General features: G+C 38.6%; 1 protein-coding gene across 22 annotated transcripts in view; it reads right to left on the reverse strand.

The window, feature by feature from the left end:
* The window catches only part of KLHL32 (kelch like family member 32), a 210,617-nt gene that overhangs the window by 48,640 nt on the left and 135,907 nt on the right, over positions 1-26,070 (reverse strand). For 11 of the 22 annotated variants that reach the window (XR_012433603.1, XM_065543697.2, XM_005552306.5 and 8 more), the window contains one exon: positions 6,587-6,802. The exons of 8 other annotated variants lie outside the window; for them this stretch is intronic. Coding sequence is in view for 11 of the 14 variants with exons in the window: in XM_005552306.5 (XP_005552363.1) it covers positions 6,587-6,802 (216 nt within the window). In the remaining 3 variants the exon portion in view is untranslated. The remainder of the gene's footprint in view (positions 1-6,586; positions 6,803-26,070) is intronic. 3 more of the 22 variants (XM_074037438.1, XM_074037432.1, XM_074037428.1) reach the window with 1 other exon arrangement.

The raw sequence follows: 26,070 nt of genomic DNA on the forward strand, positions 1-26,070 counted from the left end.
GGATAAAACATCCTCTGGGCATAACATTATTTGGGACGCAAAGGAGCCACTGTTTATTCTCTTCACTAACATCTAAGAAGAAGGAAACGGAGATACCCTCATCACATTTGTAGAAAAAAACTATACGTAGTTGGGAGAAACTATAAGAAGTTTCAGAAAGAAAATTAAGAAGTGGTACAAATTTGTAAGTTGGGACTACAGGTACGAATTTCATGAGTTTAAGAAATGGTAAGTTTAAAAAATAGGAGATATTGTGAAGAAACCCAGATAATAATAATACCCAGAAAGTAGCTATCTGGGAAAATAATAGTAACAACACATGCATGTATGAAAGAGAATTGAAGAAGGGCAGGAACATGATGAAAAATTATAATTTGTTTGAGGATAAGAGTTCTTAGTATTTTATTCCATATCTAGTTACCAAGGTCCATATATTAAAACATGAACACAGCTTGTAGAATTTTTTGATTAAATATTTACCCACAGCCTGATGTGTTTGAGGCTTGGACTGCATCACATGGATTGACAAATGTTTGTGAAGCTGTTTAGAGGGTGCATACAACAATCGAGAGTTAACAATAAGCAAAGCCTTGAACAAAAGGTGAAAGGACACTGGTTGGTATTGAAACATCCAGTCAAAAGCATGTCATCTCCATTGTACCCATATCGTTTCAACGTTATGGTGCCCCAACTTGGCAAAGAAATCATTATGCTATTTGGTACAGGTCAGTCCTCACTAGGAAGGAATTGGGCAGGTGGGAAACAGCAGCAAGCAGAAAGCCCCACATCTGACACCGTCAGGCCCACGACAGCAGGACCCTGTTGGTCCTTCCCATTACTGACTGTCCAGAACCCGTCATACGGCAGGCAATAGTAGTATCCCACAGGACATGGCTGGGCAGAGCAGGCACTCAATAACTATTTGGAATGAATGAAAGAATGAATGAGGCATATGTCATCTAACAGAATTAGAATTAGCAACATGACACAGACATGGAGACAGGCACAGAGGCCATGATTTGTTCAATCCATGGGCACTACCCAAAGGAACTAGAATGATCATGCTCTTTTTTCTGTTTTTGTTTTCTTGTTTTTTTTTTTTTTTCCAGACAGGGTCTCACTCTGTTGCCCAGGCTGGAGAGCAGTGGTGCAATCACGGCACACTGCAGCCTCAACTTCTTGGACTCAGGTGAACCTGCCCTTTGGGTAGCTGGGACTACAGGTGCATGCCACCATGCCTAGCTAATATTTTCATAGAGACAGGGATCTCACTATGTTGCGCAGGCTGGTCTCAAACTTCTGGGCTCAAGCGATCAGCCTGCTTCAACCTCGCAAAGTGCTAGGATTACAGGCATGAGCCACTGTGCCCAGCTAATCAAGCCTTCTTAATTCCTGTTAAAGTCATAGGATTAATTGGATGCACCTCTGTGCCCATTGCCTGAGTATTTCTGAGCTTCTATTACAAATTTAGAAGCTATAGACCAAAGTAGACATAGCTCAAGAATTAGAAGACATGAGTTTGATTCCTAGATATGTTACCTCAGTTTCCCCTTTTGTACTACAGGAGAACAAAGCAATAATAAATGCAGATGCATTCTCAAAACTGTGATGTGATATTCAAATTGGAAGTATTTTAATAGTATTGTTTGACATATAGTACTATTTAAAGTCCTTGCTTCTTCCTGGCCAGAGGTACATTTGGGTCAATTTATCATCGAAGGATAAAAGATGAAAGCTGAGTACATCACTAGTGTCCTCTACTTTCCAACTATAAAGGGATAGTAGCTTTTTGTTTGGGTTCACTTCTGGGACTCCTTTTGAAGAAAATGATTAATTCAAACTGTAACGTGGCTGATTCTGCGGTAGACATAAAAGCCCAGGAGGAGCATGTCAACAAACCACTGCATTTGAGATTGTTGACTAAACAATATGTGGCTTATGTCTCTCAAGATATAAAATGAATATGTAATTAACAGTATGACTTAGGGAAGCAAATTTCCAACAAAAATATAAGGAAAAATGCAGGCCAAACTCATTTTCTATATCAATTTTCTTAGAATAAATCCAGCCTTATGTAGGAATAGTAGGATGTCTTATTATCCACTCAATACATTTTAATATGGAAACTCTACATTATTGTTTTTGTTTATTATTAATAGAGTGCAAAAGAACATGGCAGTAGGTAATGCAAACACTACAGCACAGCCTCTGCCTCTAGGGATGGATAATCACGGACAAATATGAACAGGATTGCCCCAGCCCCAAATCAGGTTACATGGTCCTCTTTGCCACACTAAAATAGGACATAATTTAGGTTTGTGCAATTGCTTTTGCACCAACCTAATAGAATAAAGGCAACCCTCCCTGCTGAGGTCTCACCTTGTTTGACGTCACTCACATAGCCAGTGAATTTTTTGGTCTTAGTATCTACTTAAGTCTAGGCAAAGTGAGACCCAGAATACAAGTAGGAAGTGTCCTCAACCCCAAGGTTAATAAAGTAAGAAAAGTACTGTTCTTTTTTTTGAGATGAAGTCTCATTCTATCATCCCGGCTGGAGTGTAGTGGCGCGATCTCCACTCACTGCAACCTCTGCCTCTCGGTTCAACTGATTCTCCTACCTCAGCCTCCGGAGTAGCTGGGATTACAATGCCTGCCACCATGCCCAGAGCTGTTTTCTTTCATTTTTAAATATCTTTCTTGTTTCGGCTACTTTGGAGATAAAATAAAAATTCAGAGAGCTGTACTTATGGTTTAAAATCAGAAGGATTCTCTCCATTTGGGAGGAGGCCTGGGAGAGGAAAATGGAGTTGGCAGACCTGTCCTCTGCCTTCCTTCCACTCTAGCATAATTTTGGGTATTTAGAAGGTGCTCAGTACATTCTGATGGGTGGGCAGCCATACTTTCTCCCTATGCTACTGTATATAAGAACTGATGTTATATTCAGGCTTTTTCTATAAATTGTACTGCCATGGAAAACAGTAATCTCCCTCTCACTCTGGTGAAAGAGAACCTAAAGGCAGAAAATGCAGGAAATGCATGTTCCTGAAAAGAAAACAGAGATTACTCAGCACTTCCTATGAAAATGAAAACAGATTCAATCATGAGAATGATATGGAATTATTTCTATGTGTTGTTCTAAGTTTTTTAAATGAAGAATTGCCATGTTTTGGCTTATTTAAAAATATTTTATTGACAGAGAAGGATTGTATAGATTCAAGGTGTACAACATGATGATTTGATATGCATATACACTGGGAAATGACTACCACAATCAAATTAATGAACATATCCCTGGAACCCATGCTCTACATTAGATCCCTAGAGCTTGTTTATTTTCTAACTGAAAGTTTTGTGCCCTTTGACCAACGTCTCCCCATTTCTTGCACTCCCCAGCTCCTATGGCAAGACGCTGGCTCAACAGTATGAAAATATATGCAAAATCTAACAGAAGATATTTAACAGGGCCCTACTGAAACGAAGTTCTAATTGGGAGCTAAAATCCGAAAGCAAAATCAAATGGATAGAGATTTGCCAGGTCACAAATGCAAGTGACCTCATGTCCCATATTTCCATTTCAGCTGATTTGTTCGGTTTTAGTCTCCTTTCTTTGAACCCAATAGCCAATTTGGTGTCTTTCATCTGGAACCTGATAAATTGCTGGCCTTGAAACTTAAAACCAAATTGTTGAGCTGAATTGAACTAAATTTTTAAAAAATATATATTTCAGGGAACTTCTACGTCCTTATCCATTCTAAGGTATGTATGTCTACAACTCTCTCTGTTACCTCTAAATATAGAGTGAAGTTAACCAACAGATCAAGTCATTTCAGACTTGAAATGGAAGGGATAAAAATTTGTCTACAAGGGACCAAGAAGATTTCTGTGAGAGAAAAGACTCAGAATAAAGCTTAAAAAGGTCAGACGGAAAAAAAAAGAACAGTTCCAAGGCATCATCTTGGGGTATTTTACAGATTCGCAGATCCACAGAATGATTACTGTGGTCTGCATACAGCACATTTTGTTGAGGAAAGGGCCTGAGTGAGGAACAGCAGGAAAAAGTGAAAAAGAGTTGGTTCAGTGAGGATAATTTGAAGGTTCTTATGACAGGTCTTCAGAGCCAGACTGCATGAAGTCTGGTGAATAATGAAAATTAGATCTTTCACCAAAAATGGAATGGTCCCAGATTACATTATCAGGACATAGTAGAAGAGCCAGCTGCCTAAGTGTGTGTGTGTTTACCATGCTCTCACCTAAGTTACTGGTTGCACATATTAATCAAATAGCACGCCCCCCTCCATCCAGTTTTCTATAACCTGTCCTACCTTGTGCCAATTTCCTTTCTCCTCCCCAACACCCTTTGCTTCACTCTTCTTCTTTAAGACACGGGATGGGGATTTGTTAAAGTCAATGAGCACTTTATTACAGTGAGAACGTTCCGTAATGAACAATTCAGCAATTTAATGAGATTCTGTAGATCTGTCTCCAGCCTGTCCATCAAGTTTCACTTCTATAAAGCACCCTGACACTAATCCTCTGGCATACCCAATCTCTACCCTGGGCTGAATATTAGATTCTTCCATGGTATATTGCATTACTAGTATAACCTCAGCAAAAATGATGAACTTAACTACACTTGAGGCAAAATAGCTGGTCTGATTTGATTTTTCTCTATGGGGTTGAATATGAGGGAAATACTTATTTACTAAGATAAAGCAAAAACAGTTTCTTATTGCCTGCTTAATGCCTAAATTGATAATATTTATGTGAGTCTTTTAATTCTTTCTTGAGGACCAGGTATTAAAAAAATTATTGTCTGCAGCAGAAACCAGCTTTTAAAATTCTACATTATAATATTAGTAACCTTTAGAGAGGCAATTATGATAACTCTTAAGTGGACAGTATGGAATTTTCTTGACACTCAGCCATCTGCACATTACCATGTCCATCTCTGGCAGTGCATTTAACTGCACCACAAAAAGAGATAGAAGCCACAAGGATGGTTAGCCTCAGACGTCAATTCAGTTAGAAAAAATTAAATGCAGGATTCATTCCAAATATTTCTTTTTCCCTTGGGAAGTGAAGAAAATTTGGCTACTTCCCACTTTGAACTGACCAAAGTAAATTCTGCTGATTTGTGTTTGTAAGAGAGAGCCACAGATAATTGAAATTTCTACCAAAAACAGATCCTCGCCAACCTATTCAACCTCTGCCTGAACAAACATTACCAAAAATACCCAAGGAGTCACGAAAATTTATTCTTTAGTGTCTTTTTGGTCCTTATATTTTCTTTATCAAGACAGTGTGCAATAGTGAAGACATGGGGTCTGGTGTTAGCAGACTTAAATTTGAAGGCTGGCTCTGCTCTGTGACTCTGAGTAAGGCACAGAAGGCTCATTTTGTTCATCTGGTACATGCAGTGATAATAGCCATTCTTTCAGGCCTGCTGTCAATAAGTTTGCAAAGAGCCTGGGACCCAGAAGCCTTCAGGACACTGCAGCTCTTTAATTCCCTCTGGTGGAAGCAATAATGAAGAGGGAAGTTACCGATTAAAATAACACGAATAATGAAATAAGGCAGAAAGGTATCAGGAAAAAAATCAGTGAGTAGAGTTAGCTACTGAATAATTAATAGCTACCTATATGACTATTTTGGCCAGAATTAAAATACTCTCTAAATATCACTTGATAAGATACCAGGGATTCACTGTTTAATCAGCTAATAGAAGACTTTAAATTTTCCCTAGTAGTCTGTATATAATTATTTTTCAAATGATCGTGAAATCTTGGAGGCATGGCACCTTAGAAGTAACAAAATGGCTAGCCAGTGCTTCAGAGACTGAGATAGACAGGCTGTGATAGGGAGGAGGAAGATGGGCTCTCTGAATATTCCCCAAAGACGCCATGTGGATTGTTCAAGGAATAGTCACTGGGGATGAGCAGAAGAGGATTTAAATTGAATAATCAACTTCAAACCACAAAACATCCTCCTGTCCTCTAGACAAAGGAATGACACAATGTGAAAAGAATGCTATGTCAGGCGAAAAGGCAGGGCTTAGGAAAATAGCAATGAATGCAGAATGAGCTAAGGATGGAGATTTTTCCACTGCTATGCAAGAAGAGCTTCATTTCATTCAAGATCCAAGCTGCTCTCTATTGCAACAAAGAAATGTTTCTGAATTGTTTACAGCAAAGGCCCAAATTTACTCTGATTCTACTGGTCTTAAATATGCATATATATCACTTTACAATCCATTTTTTTGTCATATTTTGTTTAAGAAACAATTTTTATCAGGAAAAAAAAAATCCCTTGACTCAGATGTGACCATGTTAGGTTCTGGGAAGCCACATTGAGGGTCTCATGGATCGCCCCTGCAATTCCCTGAGTTAAGCTGTAGAGTCCGCTGAGGGCTCTGAGCCTCAAGGGCCAGTGTTCTCCAATCACTTGTCCATCAAGGAAGCATGACTTCTAAAACAACTCCATGAGGACCAAAGCTGCTAAAATAGTGGTAATTGTTCCTCAATCCTTTAACTTAAAATCATGGCATGCCTTTTCAGTGCCAGAAGAGGACCGTGCACAGCGCCCTTACCTGCCAGATCTGCTCTTCGCTCAGGGAGGTCAGGCGGTCACTCTTCAGCACCTCCTGAAGCAGGCAATAGGGAAGCGTTAGAACATCTTCCGGGCGGCTCTTCAGGAGTTCAGAGAGATGTTTCACTAAGAAATCGATCACTGCCTTCTCCAACAAAGTGAGGTTAAAGAGGTCAGCAAGTCTGTACAGATCCAAGTAATTAAAGCTATTTAATTCCTGGGTGCCAAAAAAATAAAAATGAAAAAAGATCTCTTAGAAATCAATCCAAGAAAGAGCAGGCAAGAAATTCAGGTGGACTCACCAAGGTTCTCATCACAGAGGTGGGAGAAATGGGAGGGCTAGTGTTAAAAAAAAAAAAACAAAAAAACAAAACAAAACAAAACAAAAACAAATCACAATTATAAGGCTCTGCGTAGAGAACGGCTATTCTAGAATTTATAATTTTTCCTCATTTTACTCCTCTCAAAACCCGTATATTTAAAGACATCTTAATAAAAGGAGTGAAAGGGGTCTCTGGTTTCAAGGGCTGAAATGTTATTTTGCAACATTCTAGAGACATTTTACTAATGAGGGCAATTGATTTTTCTACCCTTACCATATTTTACAGTTTTTTTCTCTACTAAAGATAATGTAAGGGCAGGTAAACGGAGATTCATGATTAGATGACATAGACTGTATGAAGACAGACTGACTCTGCTCTTTTTCTAAAACTTCAAACTAAGTAGGTCTTTAAGTCAAAACAACCCATCCTGTCTTAACTAAAACCCAGAGTTTTATATACAAGGTCTCCGGAAATGAGGAAATCTCACAGAAAAGACTCCTGTTTGAATAATTCTGTATTGAATCCACCTAAGATGGATGATTTGTAATTGTTCTTTGTTTTTTTTCTCAGCCTCAAACATTCCATTTTTCCCACCTTTTTGAAGAGTTTCTGCAGAAATGCTTCAAATTTGGGAGGATTTTACCTGCAGTCTCAAGCTCATAGCCAGGGCTCTACAATTATGCCTCCAGAGAGTCACAGCTTCCACTGTACCTTTGTCACTGTACCCCCGCAAAAATCAGAGATACAGGACACTTGTTGAAAGAAAATTTACATATGTCAAGTAGAATGAGAGTGGGCTGTTTCCTACTTTCCCCTCACTTTTAACTTACAAGTATTAATATAATTATGAGCAATATTTCTCCAATAACTTGAGGAATGCAGAATGCTATCAGATAACCATTTCACTCTATAAATCCAAGTAATTTTCAATATACTTTCCTCCCTTTCTAGTTATCTAAGAGTATTAAGAACTCTATACTGAGGTGCACAGTTCGCACCTCAGTAGATAACTGTATAAAGCGGGGAGCTGAAGGAAAAAGAAAACTCACCCCAAGGCAATGCTAACATAGCACGCACTCCTCCTTTTGGGGCAGATGGGCTCTGTAAGCCTTAAGCAAAACCATTGCTTCTCGTCCTTTTGGTTAAACCATGTGTAAGCAAAATAAGCACCAATAATGCTGCTTTTAAACTTTCCATTAATGTAATGGGGGAAGGTGGGAAGCAATACACTTCATTAAATGCCCAACAATAGTACTGTGGATGGGAAACAAAAAATACTGCTGTTATAGAAAAAGTGCCGTTTCTAGTTATAAAAAGTAATAAATGCTCATTTCATAAAATTCAGGAAATACAAAGTACGGAAAACAAAAATCGGTCATAATTTCACCATGCAGAGATAATCACTATTAATGTTTTTGTATATATACTTCTAGACTTTTAAAAAATAAGTCTTTTATATGTTGAAAAAAGCGAAGAGTTGCATTCAGGACCAAACCAACCATCAGCCACCACAGGCACTTGGAGGCAACCAAGGCAGGCAGAGAAGAGCAAGGGCGGTAGAGGCAGGCAGACTCAGCTCAAATCCAGCTTGACACACCATTGGCTGGGGTCTTGGGTCAGTCATTGAATCTGTGTTATTCCCCAAGTACAATTTTTTTTTTTTTTTTTGAGACGGAATCTTGCTCTGTCGCCCAGGCTGGAGTACAGTGGTACGATCTCAGCTCACCACAACCTCTGCCTCCAAGTTCAAGTGATTATCCTGCCTCAGCCTCCCGAGCAGCTGGGACCACAGGTGCACACCACCACACCCAGCTAATTTTTGGATTTTTAGTAGAGACGGGGTTTCACCATATTGATTAGGCTGGTCTTGAACTCCTGACCTCATGATCCGTCTGCCTCGGCCTCCCAAAGTGTTGGGATTACAGGTGTAAGCCACGGCACCCGGCCTCCCCCAAGTACAAATTTAAGAGCTCAATGAGCTCATTGGGTTGGCATAAAGATAATGTATGAAAAGCACTTACCATAAAAGTTTGGCACGTGGAAAGTACACAGTAGGTTGCCGGGGAGAGCAAGAACAATAAAGTATATTTGAGGATTGTTGTTTGGGATCCATAAACCATGATTAACCACCGATGCAAGGAGGTCAAAATGAAGCATGTGTTTTCTTTAGATATTCAAGTCTTGAATAAGGCACACCATTAACTCAGGGAAAGAGGGGGTGGCCAAAATAAAAACCACAGAATTAAGATAAAAACTAATTGCAAGTTAATGCCTGCCACATCTATACAACTAACCCACATCTTTCTCCTAAGCTCTGAATTCATTTTCCCAACTGCTTATAAGAAGATGCTGTCTCTTGGGTATCCCACAGTCATAAACTCATCATGTCCAAACTGAGTTTTGGGTTTTTTTTTTTTTTTTTTTTTTTTTGAGACGGAATCTCACTCAGTCACCCAGGCTGGAGTGCAGTGGTGCGATCTCGGCTCACTGCAAGCTCCACCTCCCAGGTGCTCGCCATTCTCCTGCCTCAGCCTCCTGAGTAGCTGGGACCACAGGTGCCTGCCACCACGCCCGGCTAATTTTTTGTATTTTTAGTAGAGACATGGTTTCACTGTGTTAGCCAGGATGGTGTCCATCTCTTGACCTCATGATTTGCCCACCTCAGCCTCCCAAAGTGCTGTGATTACAGGCGTGAGCCACTGTGCTCGGCCTAAACTGAGCTTATTTTATAATAGCCTGCATCTTCTCCTGTACCTCCTCTCTTAGATAACAGTCACATCTAGACACCCACATCAAGAACCCAAAAGCTGGCCCATATTCCTCCCTTTTATCTAGTCAATCGCCAGTCCTGTCTCTTTTTCCTCTTTAGTATTTCTTGTTCTGTCCCTTATCATCCCCTGTCTGGACTTCTTGCAACGGTGTCCTAAATTACCGTTCTTGCTTCCAGTAGCAAACTCTCCATCCTGTCTTTTCACAAGAATCTGGCCATATTTATTACCTCTTTAGAACCCACTAATAAGTTCCGATTTGCTTTTGGGAAAAAGTCCAAACTCAGTAACACTGTATAGCCTTCCATGACCTGGACTTTGCGATCTTCACATCCTACAGTGCAGCAACCCTGTCCACCCTGGCTTGGCTCTAGCCATGACAACAACCTACACATTCACACTATGTGCCAGGACTACAGCAGGAATTGGCAACACAGATGAGCAAACAAAGGCAATCCCCAGGTCTTATGGGATATATAGTCTACTGAAAGAGAAGGCCATAAATCTAAAAACCTTACAATTACATGGAAAACTATAATTGAGGTAAAAGCTACGAAGAGTAGAATATAGACTCTGAGTGTCCGTAACAGGGATTTGACTTGGAATTAGTAAAGGGCTAACTTGGAGTTGACTTGGTGTAGAAAGTTAGTAAAGGCTTCCCTGAGAAGCCGTTTGGTGCTGAGAGTTGAAGGAAAAGCACCCTTTGTTCACTTGGCAAAGGGTAGGATGGGGATGTATATTAACAACATTTTATTTCTGTATTCTCTGTGTTCTGGCACCTGGGGTCTCACTGACTGGGAAGAGACTGCCCCTCCCAGGGCTAGCCAATTCTTTGAGAGAGCAAACGGCTTTCATATGCAAAGTAACCAATCCAGAACCATTACTCTAAACCACCTCCTCTATGTGGCTTCTACACTCCAGAAGGCAATAGTCCTCTGTCCCCATCATCCCAGGGCCAAGTACCAGACAACCAAAGCCAGCCCCTACTCTCTAGAACCCACGGAAACTTTCAAACTAGCCAATCATAAGCCTGCTAACCCTGCCTTGCCCACTTCCTTCCTGCAGATACCACTATAAAGGCTCTGATCCACTTTTCCCCCCTCACTCCTTCTACCTCCTCACCAACCCTGGGGCTTCCCTATGTGGTCCTGGAGGTGTGGTCTGTGCCCTCTTATTGGAGCAGAAACAAACCATGTTTTCAATGGGAGTTGTCTCCTGATCTGTTGGCCTCACCATAACTCAATAATAACAAAACCTACATTTTAAAGCAGGATGATGGTAGGATTTCAGGGAGATGCTCCAAGCCAAAGAAGCAGCATAAGCAAAATTCCTATGGGGGAGGATTTGTGTTTCCCTTGTTTCATCTGAATACCCTATGTAGCACATCTCCCTTCCTCTCCATGTCACCCTCAGTCACATTTCTCCATCTTATTTGTTTTAGAGTTTGTCACCACCTATAATTATCTCCAGCATTTATTTGCCTATTTGTTTATAATGTGTTTGTCTCCTCCCCTGATCCCCCAGTAAGCTCTGTGGGAGGAAGGAGCTGTTGGTTTGTTCACCACCGTATCCTCAGAGCCTAGAACAACGCCAGGTACATTCAAGCTGCACTTGCTGAATGAAGAAACCAGATCATCTTTTCAACTTCCCTGGATCAGGTCAAATTGACCACCTCCTCCTGTGTGCTTCTACTCTGCCCCGTGCAAACATATCTAGCACATCACTTGTCACTGCAAGCACCCTTCGACTGCAGATCTATCTCTCTCTACCAAATTTAAGCTTCTTGGAAGCAAAGATTGTGTTTTACACCTTGTGTGTCCCTGGTATCCAGTAGGGAGCAGATGCTTAATACATGTATGTTTAATGAAAGAATGCCCATGAGCTTTTTCTGTTTGCTTATAATTAGGCAAAAACAGAATAGCCCATGTCTTTCCAATATGTCTATCCAATTCTGAACCTTGTCCAAATCAGGCCATTTTTCATACCTCACAGGCCTCCCTGATTGTCCCTTTCTCTTTCTGGCCTTCTGACACATACACATAAAGGTAAAGCCAGTGATCATTCTGTTTTCTGTGTGGGAAAATTGGTAATAATGACTAGAGTTGAAAGTGTTACTGAACAAGTACAATATAATCATTCTTCTGTGACAAAAAAATCAATCCACCCCAAATTTCTTTTTCAGTCCAACAGAGAATTATTTCCTCTATCAATTGGCTACTTAGATCAAAAGATTTTAATATCTTTTCAAATGATACTTTTTCCTAATTACGAGATTGTTTCAGTTCTCCTACATTCTGTGACTTAAAAATGGGAGTACCCAGGTAGCGGCAGTGGTTTTGAATGGAAATTACAGCTCAGCAACAAGAAACTCTCTTGAGTAAAAGAAAATCTTTCTCTTTTTTTCTCTAAAAAGGTTTCATTTCTGTCACACTGCTTCTCACTTGAAATTTAGTTTCTATTCAGAATCATGGTGCATACATTGTTGTTCTTTGGGGAATATTTTTAAATAGTATTTATTTTCCTTTGGTTTAGGGCTATTTGGCTTCTCTTTTTCCTTCTATTTGTTTCTCATAGTGTGAATGACAAGTTAAATAACAGAAGAAGAGCCATAAAATGTGTCCCCAATATCACACTAGCTAAGGAATAAACACTAGTTTTTCAAGTTCAATAATTTTTAAACTTTATATATTCCCCAAACTCTGTCTTTCTGTGTGGCCTTTTCCCCTAAGTGGTTCCTTCAATGGTTATTCCCGAGATTAACTACCAAATATGGTAGGGGTAAAAATATGGGAAAGGCAAATATTGTTTTATTTTGGTTTATATTCAAGTGTAATTACATTTGCAAGGCAATTATCACGCAGTTAGGACATGAGTGGGAGGAAGGAGGGCAGTCTGAGGACAGTGTTGACCCTGTGGCCTTGCAGCCCACCCTTCCCAAACCAGTGAAGGCAGCAAGAGAACAACTAGTCTTGGCCTCACTGATGTCCCCTGGCGGGTCTCATTTACAGCAGAGTGGCCATCACCTTTGTGATGTCTCTCAATATCTCAATTAGGAAGGTACTACTAATAAATGACCAAAGTTCATACAAGAAGTACTTTGTTTATAATTTAGAGTAGATTTAAGCCTATCTCTGAAATAATGCCACCCAGACTCACTTGTATTCTCCTATACCTTCTTGAATGAGAGAAAACCATTAGCCTTATACCTAGAGTCGGCATATTTACCACACACAACCCACAGCCTAGCTTAGGGATGTCATGCTCAAGAGCTGTGTCTTGTGTGCCAATGATGATACAAGCTGAGACTCAATCATCTGAATTTCTGAAACGTAGTCTTAGTTTTGGCTACCGCCGTGGCTCCCTGGCTTGTCAATAACCCCTTGCCCATCCACACTGCAGTTTAATCATGCCTGTGGCACAGAAATTATACACATTATACATAATTATATGATATCTGTTTGTGGGGGAGAAAATGGAGATAATCTATAGTGGATGCAGTCATCTTAAAAATAGGTGTTCTGACATTCTTAGAACTAGATGAGGCACCCTTCAAAACAAAGCCTTAAAAACACCTATTTCTCTTGTTGTCTCATCTAGTTCTGAGAATGCCACTGACTTGTGAAAGAAAAATAAGCATCAAGTACTGTCAGTATAGAAAACTACAACTTGGGTTAAAGATAATAATAAACTCCTCTCAAGGTTAAAACAAGAGTAATGTCATTTTGATTTCCCAAGTTTTCCCCCTCTAAAATGTCCAAATTGAACAGGGTTACAGATTTTTCTGGGTAATAACACTCAACAGATGCGGCTATTTTAACAATGCTTTGTTTCATCAATGTAATTATAATCTTTCATTTCCAATTATTGATGCACTTCACTCAGACAAGTCTCCTTCGAAATGTCACCTAAATTATCCCATGTCGATACTTTACTACAGATAAAGATAGGCAGGAGACATAGTGGTTTCTATGCCCATGATGTAGTAGCATACATGAAGTTCTTATATACAATGTTGATTTTATATTACAATTTGAAAATTCCTCTAAATGAAAGGCCATCCTTGGCTATGTAAGTCAAGAAATTATCTTTTTAAAACCACTCCCAAATCTATTCCAAATAGCCTGAGAAACCACTTTACATAAAAATCACTATGGTTTGATTTTTAACAATGTTAACTCAAAGTGAAATTTAAAAATTTTATCAGCTGCTTTTAAGGACAAAGTAGCAAGTAGGATATGGTATGTTTAAGGCTCTTTATCACTGAATGAATTCTAATGTCTCCCACTTCAAGTCTCCTATCACATACACAATAAGCTTGCCACTAAGCTATTCATGCATGTAGCTTATCTTCAAACTATTAAAAAGGTACCTAGTAAACTAGTAAAAAGTAGGTTTTGCATCACATGCTTTTTGTATTCTGCACAATGCCAATCATAATGTCTTTCTCACAGATTGCAACAGAGAAGTATTTGTTGGATCAAGAATGAAAAAAAGCAAACAGTTGTGAGGCACATCTATGACTTTACATGGAAAGAGGAAATAATAGCTTGGTTATAGATATAACTTAACAGTTGGGCAAAATAAACAGCTCTCCCACAATTAACTGAGAAAAGTGTTAAGTACTTGATCTGAGCTTCAGAAATTCCCTTGTGATGCTAACTAGGTGTCGGGTTTTTCATACAACTGGGCAATATAATGGAATGCCCACTTGTGGTACCAGATACATGAGGCCTGACTTCCACAATGAATCTTGCTTGGGTCTCCTTGTTTTCTATATGTTAGATTTTTCTGCCTTTCCCCAGAATGTTGAAAAAGAAGCCTACTTCTCTTGGTTTTTAGTGATGATCAGAAAAAGATAAATGTGCAAACTGCCAAAAAAAACCCAGATATAATCAAAAGAATTCTCATTAGTTTTCCTTTAGACCATAAGCAGAACTTTGAGACTCTTTTGTCACAAATGATTATTATTTGTGAGGGATCTGAAGACATCGTTTGCTTCAGTAGACTTTAAAAAGCTTGTGAGAAAGGGGAAGTTCTGTAATAAAAATGCCCTTCCCCTCTATGGGACAATCCAGATCAGATTCCATCTCCAGGGAAAGGCAGGCCACTCCAACTTGGAGGACTTTCCCTCCTCTGACTTTTAATTACACTTGCTACTTGTATCATTTGTTTGACTCTTCTCTCCCCAGCCGTGCATAAAGGTGCAGATAGTATCTTTAGTTCTTTAGATCTTCCTCTCTGTCTTCAGAAAGTGGCTACCTAGCAAGTTTTGATTGATATACAGTGGGTAGGCAAGAAAAAATACTACATCTTTAAAATTGCAACTTGTATTGCTTTTAGTTCTTAGTTCATGGTAAACACATAGATTTTTCTGCTCCTCTAAAAATATTTAACAATTTTACAATGTAAATAATTTATTAAATATTAATGCATATATTTAATATTTAAATAAATAAAGGTACATGCCTAGAAATGTTAGCTGCACTGGAGATAAATATGGCAACCTAAAAATATGGGAAAAAGCTATTGCCTGAACTTTTCAGAACTGTGTGCTACTTTTAGCATATGTATGCACCGTGAAGTGTGTTGCCATCTTACTCTTCATGATTTAGAAATATTACAAGTACACCTAATTGTGCATATTTACTTAGGTTCCTAATTTCACAGTTTCCCTGTCTCCTCCATTGGGTGATAAGCTGTGGGAGCAAGGCCCTGGTGGCGTCTTTAGTTTAGAGTTGTAGGAAAAACACATGATTTGGAGCTGACCCACCTGGATGGCTTCAGTCAGTGGTTAATCTTTTCAAGTCTAATTTTCTCATCTAAAAATTGGGAAAAGTGACACTGCATTCCAGATCTGTGATAAGGATTCTCAAAAGTGCAGGTAAAGTACCTTCTACATAGTAGATGCTCAACATATAGTAGTTATCATTATTCCCTTTTACAAATGCTGTTTACAGTACTCAAACTATAGTTTTGCATAGTCCATACTCACTGAGTGGGTAAAGGGAAGAACACACTGAATGTCTAATATGGACATTGTTTTTCTGAGTGTCAGCAAAAACCATGGCTGCCACATAAAATCATTCACTTCTTTTGTACTTAAAAAATACTTCACCAGAGATAAGTAGGGAGAATAGATAGAGACATTATACTGGACCATAAGCAAGTATGTATTACTATAATATACTCTGGTTCCCCAGCTCTATATTACTCATAGCAGAAAAGGCACATAGAGAAATCTACGAATGGGGGAGCTGCATTTCTTTATGACCTTATTTGAAAGATAAACTCCTTGGGGAAATACAATTTATTCAGATTATCAAGACCCTGCTGTGCAAATCTACAGTCTGGGAGCACACTATGGAGATCAAAAAATATTTACTTTATTCTGTTGGGTATAAAAGCTTTTAATGAATGCATAATTAAGACAAAAAAGTGTACATGGCTTAGAAATTCCACTGCTGAGCCAAGCCATTAATATCCAAGGCACCATACCCAGTTGTGATTCCACCTGTTTCCTATTTTGATTACAACCTAGTTGTAAATCAAGGTATTATGTGACTACCTAACCTGGTGCTGCAGGAAAGGCTGGTACTCCAGGAGTAGGGAAAGCAACATAAAGGGGGCTGGTGTAGATGTGCGGTGAAGGTGTGGCCTTTGGTACAGGTTGAAACAAACCAATAAATAAACAAAATCCAAATCTTTTAATAGCCTTGGGATCAGCTATATATGAAAAATGTTATCATGTTTATTGGGCGTGTGAAGGGCTCTATGAATTTTCTCAACACTGTCATAGAGCTGATAGGATAAAATCTAACTGTCTAATTGTTATAGAAGAAAAAATGAGCAATTCATTGACAATGCAGGTCAGATAACTTGTAATATGATAAAATAATCAAACTCAGATATTTTTATATGTATAAACATATAGAGAGATATAGGTATATTTTGTATATGAATATGTAAAAATGTATGGACAACTGTATGTAATGATCTATTCATATATTGATATGAATATGTATACGATACAATTTGATTAAATGAAAACAAAGTATTAGCAGCAATTCAAAAGTACAAGGAAAACTCCAGCATGCTCTAATTTTTGGAGTCTTGCAAGACCTATTTAAATATATTTGTGCTGTATAACAGAGGAATTCTACAATTAGGTTACTAGTACATTTTCATAATCAATTGTTTGCATAATACCCAAGGCTCATGAATAATTTTATATTGTTCGTTGGGAAATTCTCTAGTAAGCTGGAAATCTAGTAGGGAGGAAGTGAAACATAGCCATCAACAATAGCTAATAATTCTGGCCACAGTCACTATGTGCTGCAAAATGCTGTTTCAAAGTTCACTAAACCTGACTCATAACATAAGGAGATTGCCAATGAATATGGAATATATACGGGAAGTTAATATATATATTTTTCTTTTAATTGAAAATAGTTTATCTGAGCAACTAGGGTTTTAAACCTAAAATTTCAATAACTATACTTTTTGAACCAGGATAGGCAAAATCAGTTTAAAAATGTTGAAAAGAATAGTATAGAAGTCATTATGATATGTTTCCCTACTTGCTCTAGTACACAAAGTCAGATTGCTGAAAATTAGCCCAGTACTGCACACTTTAAATCATCCCTCAGTATGTCAATCATAACTTAATAAAGTAGTTTTTTTTTTTTAAATCTCTCACTTACCTACAGACTGTCTTAATCATTATTATGAATAAGAGTGAGACCTGGAAGGTTTTTTGTTTGTTTGTTTCAGATTTGCATTATTTTCACTTTTTATCTTTTGGATGCTATGAAGCATACACAGCATCAATATCTTTATGTTACTAGGAGCAATTCAAATTTATCTAAATGTGACAAATACACTTTCAAAATCTGAATATCGGTGATTTAACAGTCAGGTACTTGATAAAAAGCAGTGTGGCAAGAGAATCTAGAGTGGGAGTTCTCACACTGTGCTCCCTGGTTCAGACATCAGCATCCCTCAAAACTTGTTAGAATACAGGTTCTCAGGCCCCTCCCAGACCTCCTGAATCAGGAACTCTGGAGTGGGGCCCAAGTAGTCTGTTTTAGCCATCTATACAGATGATTCCTTGCATAGTCAAGTTTAAGAATCGTTACTCTGGAGTATGCATTTCAGTGAAGACAGGAATTACTCTGTCCTGCATAAATATACTCTTGCAGCAAACAAATTGTGTGACCCAAGCCCTTCAACTGTACCTCTGAAGCAGGCAAACATTATACTGAATGTGTGGGACTGAGGCCAGGGTATCTGGAGCCAAGTCCATGACACAGACAAGCAGGCACTTCCTAGGGCTTGTAGCATGATAAAGGTTGCAGCAGGATAAAGGTTGGTAGCCTGTTCTAAAAGATACTTGTGGATAGACAGTAAGAAAGGGGTGGAGGAGAAGTCTCCACCCCTTTACACCCCTTTGCTTTCTCCGGAAGGAAAGCCAGAGGAAAGGAAGACAGATGGAGGGAAGTGAGACACATGGATAGCATTCTCCCAGTAAGGAATAATTCAGATTTCTTTTTTAATTTTAAATAAATACACAGCTTTTATGTCCCCTAGTCAGGAAGCATAGGATATCATGCAACTTCATAATCAAAGTTTCTATCACCAGGAGCTCTTATGGTACATGCAGAGGAATTCAATCAGACAATATGTGTTTCTAAGTACCTACCATGCACTAGAACTAGAGATGAAAGACTTTTCCAATTGTTTCTTGGATTCTGTATGCCAGGATGGAAAAAGATGTTTTAATTATAGAAAGGGCAGGGGAAACAATAAAACAAAATTTTCTGTCTACAAAGTGTCAATACCATGTATTTTGTTGCTTTTGTCAAAGCATTATTTTATTATTTATTAAAGTACAATTTCAATATGATGTTTTCAAATTTCAGAGGCAGAGAGAAAGTGACGGCTCATTTAATTATTTGTGACTTCTGAAAAACAATGTATGCATTTCAGCAAAATCAAAGAGAAGTGGCTAAGAGGAAGAGTATCTTTTACAGAATGGTGATTATTCCCCAAAATTTCAGAAACAGATTTGTCCAATAGGTTGTCAATTTGAAGTAGGCAGCAAAGTTGCTGACATTTGCAGAAATGAGGGAAGACAGGGGTGAGGGGTTGGGTAGGAGGATAACTGTGGAATTAATAGAGGAATTCACAAGTGAAGTACCACATTATATCAGCTCTGGTTTATAGAGCACTCACTGATGTAGGACAGTGTGTTTGTGAGATACTTTGCATGCATTGTCTCATTGAATCCTTCAACATCCCTAAAAGGTAGACTGTATATAGGATACCATATCTATGTTTCACAGATGAGGAGTTGGGGGACAAAGAGGTTAAGTAACTTGTCCAATGTCACACAACTTTGGGACATAAACCTATGTCTTGGGGAGACAGATAAGTAAATTAACACAAACGATATGGTGTGATCCGTCTCCCAGAAGATTGCCCATAATTAAAGAAGAGCAGGAAAATATAATTCCAACTGGGTGGATTGATCAAGCAACTCTGGAAGAGGAGACAATGTAAGTCAAGTACTTGAAAGTTAAATAGGAATTCAGAAGGTAACAAAGTGAGGGAAAAATAATCCACAGAAAAGGAGGCTTCGTATGAAGAGGTCTAGGTACAGGAAAATGCACAAAGTTCATAATGACTGTGGAACAGGCATTGCACATGGGTAGTAAATTGTTTAAAAAAAAAAAAAAAGCTAAAGAGATAGCATGTTTCATAATAAAGAAAGGCCCTGTGTTCCAAATTAAAAGGAGTGAACCTCATCCTAAAGACTATGTGAACCACATTCATCATAATGAATAATTTTAAGCAAGAATGTGACATGATCAGGTTGTGATTTTTTTTAAAAAAATCAATCAAACAGAATTTTTCATGGATTAAAAAAAACTTTTCAAAATCTATCAAACAGAATTTTGGAGGAGGTACTGGAATGGGGCAAGAGGGAAAGCAGATTCATCAGTTAGCAAGAAGTTTCTTTAGTCCAGAAAATAAGTAATGTGGATCTGAATGAAGACAGTAGTAGTGGAAAGAGAGACAATGAGAGAGATTTGACAAGTTAAGGGGGTAGGGCTGAAAGGTCTCTGTGTCAGTGTATGTGGGGCTCAAGGAGATGGGTGATTCTAGGATGACTCCTGGTTTTCTGGCTTGGGTTCACACTCAGAAAGGTCACGTGCCTGAGAAATACCCAAGCAAAAGTGTAGACTAGGCAGCTGGCTTGGAGCTAAGACAAGCTGTCCATGGGGTACAGTCAGAATAGGGTACATTATAGGGACAAGAAAGAGAAAGGACATGGTTCTGCAATTAAAAGATGGAAAGCTAGCTTGGATTTTAGGCAAAGAAATTATTTTGTGGACCAGACAAATAACTTAGATTGTACAGTATTGATTAGCATTAGACTATAGGCAGGGACCCCAGTTGAGTTATTGCAGGGCAGTCGAGGAAAAATAGTCCCGACCCTAATGATGTCAATGATAATGAGGAGAAGGAGAAGGTAGCATATTTGAGAATGACTTAAACGGCTAAACCAACACTATTTAGTGGAATACCTGAGGACTGGGCAGTGTAAGATTATGCCAAGGCTTGAGTGACTAAAAAGATGATGGTCCCTTAACAAAGACAGGGAGGAGGAGGAGGAGCAGGTGTGTGAGACTGGGCAAAGGTGGATTTGGGCGGCATGTGGGATACCAAGTGAAATGCTGGCTGAGCATACAGGGCTGGAACTCAGGAGAGAGGGCTGGAGTGAGTAACCCTTCACAGATACATGAAAGAGAGTGATAGTGAGCAGAAGGGAAGGGTCCCATGCAGAGCTCCCATGCTTTGAGGGACAGTCAAGGAGCTAATGGAAGAACACTTGTAAAGGTACTGAAAATGAGTAGGAGGAAAATAGGAGAGAGCCCCGAGAAAGAGAGGCGCAGGAAAGAATGCAGCTCCCAATGTCTAAATGCTGTAGAGGAGTCACTTTAGGATACCACAAAGGCCTGCCGCATCAGACAACAAGGAGGTTTTGGTGACCTTTGTTGGAAGAACTTTTGAGGAGTAATGAAGGCAGAAGACTGAGTTCAATGGGCCTGAAGAATGAACAGGAGGTAAGCAATGCCGACACTGGGTACGGTTGGGGAGTGAGGTCAAGGAGCAGCTGCGGTAATGAGAGATGAAGAAGAGTGTCTCCCGTCTTATTGATCCTATTTATAAACTGAAAGAAAAGTGCCAGTAAAGTAGGAGAAATCAAAACCACAGGAAACACAAGGAGTAACTGATGGAATAAGGAGCAGAAAGGTAGTTTAGCTTCAGGGAAGAGGAGAGACATTTCCCCATGACTAGAAATATTTACAGATGGGTGGGTGGGAGAATAAATATCTCAAATGAAATACAGATCTTCTTTTACACAACCTCCACCAATTTCCAAGTATTAATAATGGAATTCAGTGAAATTGAGGTTTGTTTGTTTTGATTATTGATTCTGAACTCTAGCATGAATAAAATACTGGAAACACTTTATTTTTAAAAAGAAAAATGCATACTGAAAGTGATTTTAAAATCATCCAGCTGACAACAGTTAGCTTAGGTTTGAAATGACTAATATTATTAGTGAATTCTTGCAAGAGATATTCTTTCAGGAGAATCCTTCTCCTCTTTAAAAACCTCACAAACAAAGAAGATACAGTCAATCCTACATTATCCGCATAACAGATTAAAATGCTGAAATGACTTGCCTGGCCTGCCAGTGTGCCTCTGGGCTGTCGCTTCCTGACATCCTTTAGTGTGGGCTTAGGGAATAAAAGCCAACATAATAGCATATGAAAAAAATTAATGGGGACCCTAAAATGGCTACTGCAGATCTTATGATGCATTTCAGAGCCAAATAGGAATGTTATTTGGCAAATATGATATTCTGCATTACCCATGCCAGACAGCAAATACTCTTGATTAGAACAAATAATTACTAGTTGGCTATGATTTAATAGGTCTGATACATTTCCACCCTTTTTGATCATTTTTGCTGATTAAAAATAATCCAAAAGATTAAACCACTTGTAATATGCTTTCCAAACTCTGTACTTTAACTTTCTCCAAACACAAAAGTCTCAGCTCTAGTGAACTATAGAACAGCACTCAGTGCATTTGATTATGAGTATATTAAATATATATGTTGGTAAAATCATTTGTCTTCTCTAATGTGGGAAAAAATGGTTCAGTGTTACAGAAAAATGAACATGAGTTATAACTTCTCCTCAATCTTGAGGATAAGTTATTGTCTTCAGAACACTCATTATATATTATGTATTTAGGTGATACTCTTAATTTAATAATTAAAATTATAATAATACATTGTTTAGAAGAGATAACCTCCTATAAGTCATTGTAGTATTACTTGGTTAAAAATGATAATCTATTATAATACTGTAAAATATGTAAGCTCCTCAGTGTCAAATTTAATCCCCAAAGAAAGATTTTTAACAAAAAAAATGTATTCAGTGGGCAAAACTAATGAAAGACTGGTAGTATATTTTTCCTACTATAACATGAATTTTGATATTTAAAAAGCAGAGAAAAATTAGTGAACGGAGGCACCTTTCAATCCCTCAGTACATAATGAACTTCCACAATGTGAAGGCAGGGAGGGGATAAGGCATAAAATCAGTATAAGGTGTGATCCCTCTGCTCGAAAGCCCCACAGTGTAACTGGAGGTGGTGAGACATTTTCCAAACCACATTAAACCATGTGCAGAATGATGCAAAAACAGCACTCAGATACCTTCAGCCCTGGTGTAGGTATTTCAAGAATCTAGTGCTTCTCAGAATGAAAGTGGAAAAATAGTTTCTTATTGAAATCGCCATTGGTACAAAAAAAAAAAAAGGAAGAAAATCACCCAGAATTCTCCTTAACTCCTCCGTGAGAGAATAGCATTTTTTAAACCTTTGTACCTTAACTGAAGAGAGAAAAGAACTACTTCTCACTATAGCCCACTTAGTGTAAAATTTAATGAAGACAAGGGATGCTGAGTAAACATCAGTCACAGAGAAGGAGATTTAGGGCAGGACCCTTTCTCCCTCCTGTTCCCCTTATGTTCCTCCTTGGCTTCTGACTGAAGAATAGTAAGAATTTGGGCTTTGCTTTACTAGACGATCCACATGTACACACTGTAAATAGAACAACGCCTTCAATCTGGGGAAATTATCTTTCATGCTGTAAAAACAGAAAACAAAACAAATACAACAGACCCCCCTCTCTGTTTCCCTTACAATGATAAAATGCTCTACCTATAGCCCTTGTGTCCCAGCCTCTCACATCCCAGCAGCACGCCTCCTCTTGCAGGTCACGTCTTTCACATAAAAGTGCTAAACTAATGCCGCTTAATGACAAATTAATGTCCATGAATAAAAAATACACCTCTAATAGCATAGAGTAATTTGCCATTACAATATCATCATTGGACATGCCCCTGGTTTAATACGATGTATTTAATTCATAACCTAATGAGTGATATATAAAAAGAGGGAGATGAACCCTGCAATTACATTTATGTGAGTCTGTCACCTTATTTGTAAAACCTTAGAGTCATTTACATTCAAATTAGAACAAATGAGTGATTTCACAAAGTGTGCTGATAAATGACCACAGCAGCCCAAGACAAAACTGTATTTCCTGTGAACACATTAACAGTTTCCTATTATTTGTTAAAAATTACAATGCATATTGCCCAGTGTGGTGTGAATAATGACTTTTTTACTGATTAGGTCAGAAGACTAATACGTAGCAAAATAAATAATTTTTCTTTTCATTTTTTTCCTGATTTTTGCTTTAAATTAACTACTGAATTCTGGTGGATTCACACTGCCACCTGCTGTCTAGCAATAGATATTAGACCTATATTCCTATCAAAAAGGGAGTTGCGTATTCAGTACTTTGGTGGTTTTATTTGAAAAGTCTATGTGATGGTTCTGTTTATCAATACATTTAAATTGCATATTATTAAAAAGACAATGTACTTGGTGAACATAAAGAGTGACTGTTAATAAGACAATAGAATATACTTGGGAAAGGTGATACAAAATGTATACATTTTTTTTTTTTTTTTGGAAAGTTAATGACAAAAAAAGACATCTTCATCAAAGCTTCTGATGCATCACTTGCAGGGGATGTAACACGAAATTCAGTTGCCGATATTCCTGATCTTATGGCATTGTGCATCAGCAGAGGCGATGGGGTGTGTGTGTGTGTGTGTGTGTGTGTCTGTATGAAGCTTTCCCCACTCCTACCCCTGGGTACAATCTAAAGGGGACTGAGAGGCTCTGCCTGCCACTGAGGATCTCTACCAATGAATCTTCTCCCCTAATGGCAAGTCCCAACATGAAAACTCTGCCTTAGGGCCCAGAACAAAACAGGCTAGGAAAGGCACTGTGGCTGGAGATGAGGCCAGGGAGGAACAGGCCGGGCCTTGAAGATGAGGCTAAAGACTTTTGTGGGAGAAATAATGTACTTGAATGATGATCAGGGTAGCTAATGAAAGTTTTCAAACCAGATCAACATCCTAGTTCTGAATTTAAGTTTCTCCATCTGTATAAAGAAAACAACCCACCAGTGTTAAGGGGTGACTTAACAGTGGAAATGGGAGTCCCTGCAAAACACTCAGGATGGATAGGCCCTCAATATATGTGGTTCCCTTTCTTGGGAAAAGATAGTGATGTTCTGGGGACCATGGGTTACCACAGATTGAGGCTAGAAACAAGCAGACTGCTCAGGAGGCTACTATAACCTATAGACTAGATTAGTGGGAGCCTAAAGAAAGGCAAGACACTCCACCTCCCCAACAATTAGCATCAAGTTCATTGCCCAGCTTTCCTTTTTCCCACACACATGCTTTGAGAACCTCTGAGAAGGCTAATTAGGCAGCTAATTCAATAGCTGTCCGCACTGACACAGAGGAGCACTGCTCCTGCAATTTGGGGTTCCTTCTCTCAGCAGCCTGCCAGAGGAAATTCAAGAGAAAGCAGCCCACACAGTGCCAGGTATTCCTCTCCTTTTCAGGAGGGCAGCAGCACCATTTACATGTTCAGAGGAACTGCAGGATGACAGTGAGGCTCAGGGAGCATCCACCGGTTCCCCTTGGAGATACTTTGAAATGAGCACTGGAGGGCAATGGTATATTTGAGCTGGTCTGCCCTTCACTCCTCTGGCAGAGAAGTCAAAGAAAGAATGGCAGTTTGAGAACAACAAAACAACACCAGACATCTGAGTGAAGAGAGTGGTTTCAAAAACTCCTAGTTGACAAAGTATCACGCAAAGATGGAGCATATATCAGCATTGATTGAAGGGGCACAATTCCTGGGTACATTTTAAGCACTGGGAATTTTTCACATTAAGAAAATATTATTTTTATATACTCAATGAAATAGTCCCACATTAAATTAAAAACCAGTTGAACAATATTACCAAAAAATTACAAACAGATATAACTATGAGACTATATCAAAATATAAAAGTACATTGAATTGACCCAGTCTGTGATTTTTATAATCCTAAGAGAGAAGCAGGGTATATATTTTTAAAAGGCTGAAATAAGGAAGGTTTCTACATCGACATGATTTTGGTACTCATGTAGTCAAAGTTTCCTTCTACAAGTTTGACATCTTGCAATAATCACAGGTAAAAAGTAGAAGTAAAGTTACATGACAAAATGAAAACATTTGTGAAAAGACAGTGAAAATTTCAACCACTATTGAAGAAGCCTGAATAATAACTGTCCACAAGCATGCAGGCATGCTACACTTTTACCTCAGCGCAATAATGAAATGCAGAAGTTAAATTCCAAAGTATACAAGTCACTTAGTATCTCAACAAATCACCTATCTGATGGGAAAGGGGGAAACACCCATGAACCTTTAATGTTCATCTGGAATTCTCACTTACAGAAAATTATAGACTTAGGTATACCCACACACCCCTGCATATACACAGCATTTATAATGTGTATCATGATAACTACTGCTATAACCAAACTGTGTCAACATGCATCACTGATTACTGTCTGCCATGGGGAAAGTGAATCAGGTGATGATGCGTAAAGCCCAAGTTGCAATATTTGATGTAGAAATGTCAAATAAAAGTAATTTCAATTTCACAAGTCAAACACACACTTTTGAAGTCTTATAACCTTTCTACATGATTCCCATTTGCTACAGGCAGAAAGGCATTAAAAATAGCTTTCCCATACCACCTAACAATATTGAGAGGAAAAGAAAGGAAAATAAGGTAAAAAAAAAAATCATTAACCATTTACTGTTAGATTAAATGTGCTGAAATAATCATAAGAATTCCATATACTGTATTTGAATTTTCCTCAGGTGAACAT

Source organism: Macaca fascicularis, chromosome 4, assembly GCF_037993035.2.
Source record: "Macaca fascicularis isolate 582-1 chromosome 4, T2T-MFA8v1.1".
NCBI lineage: Eukaryota > Metazoa > Chordata > Mammalia > Primates > Cercopithecidae > Macaca > Macaca fascicularis.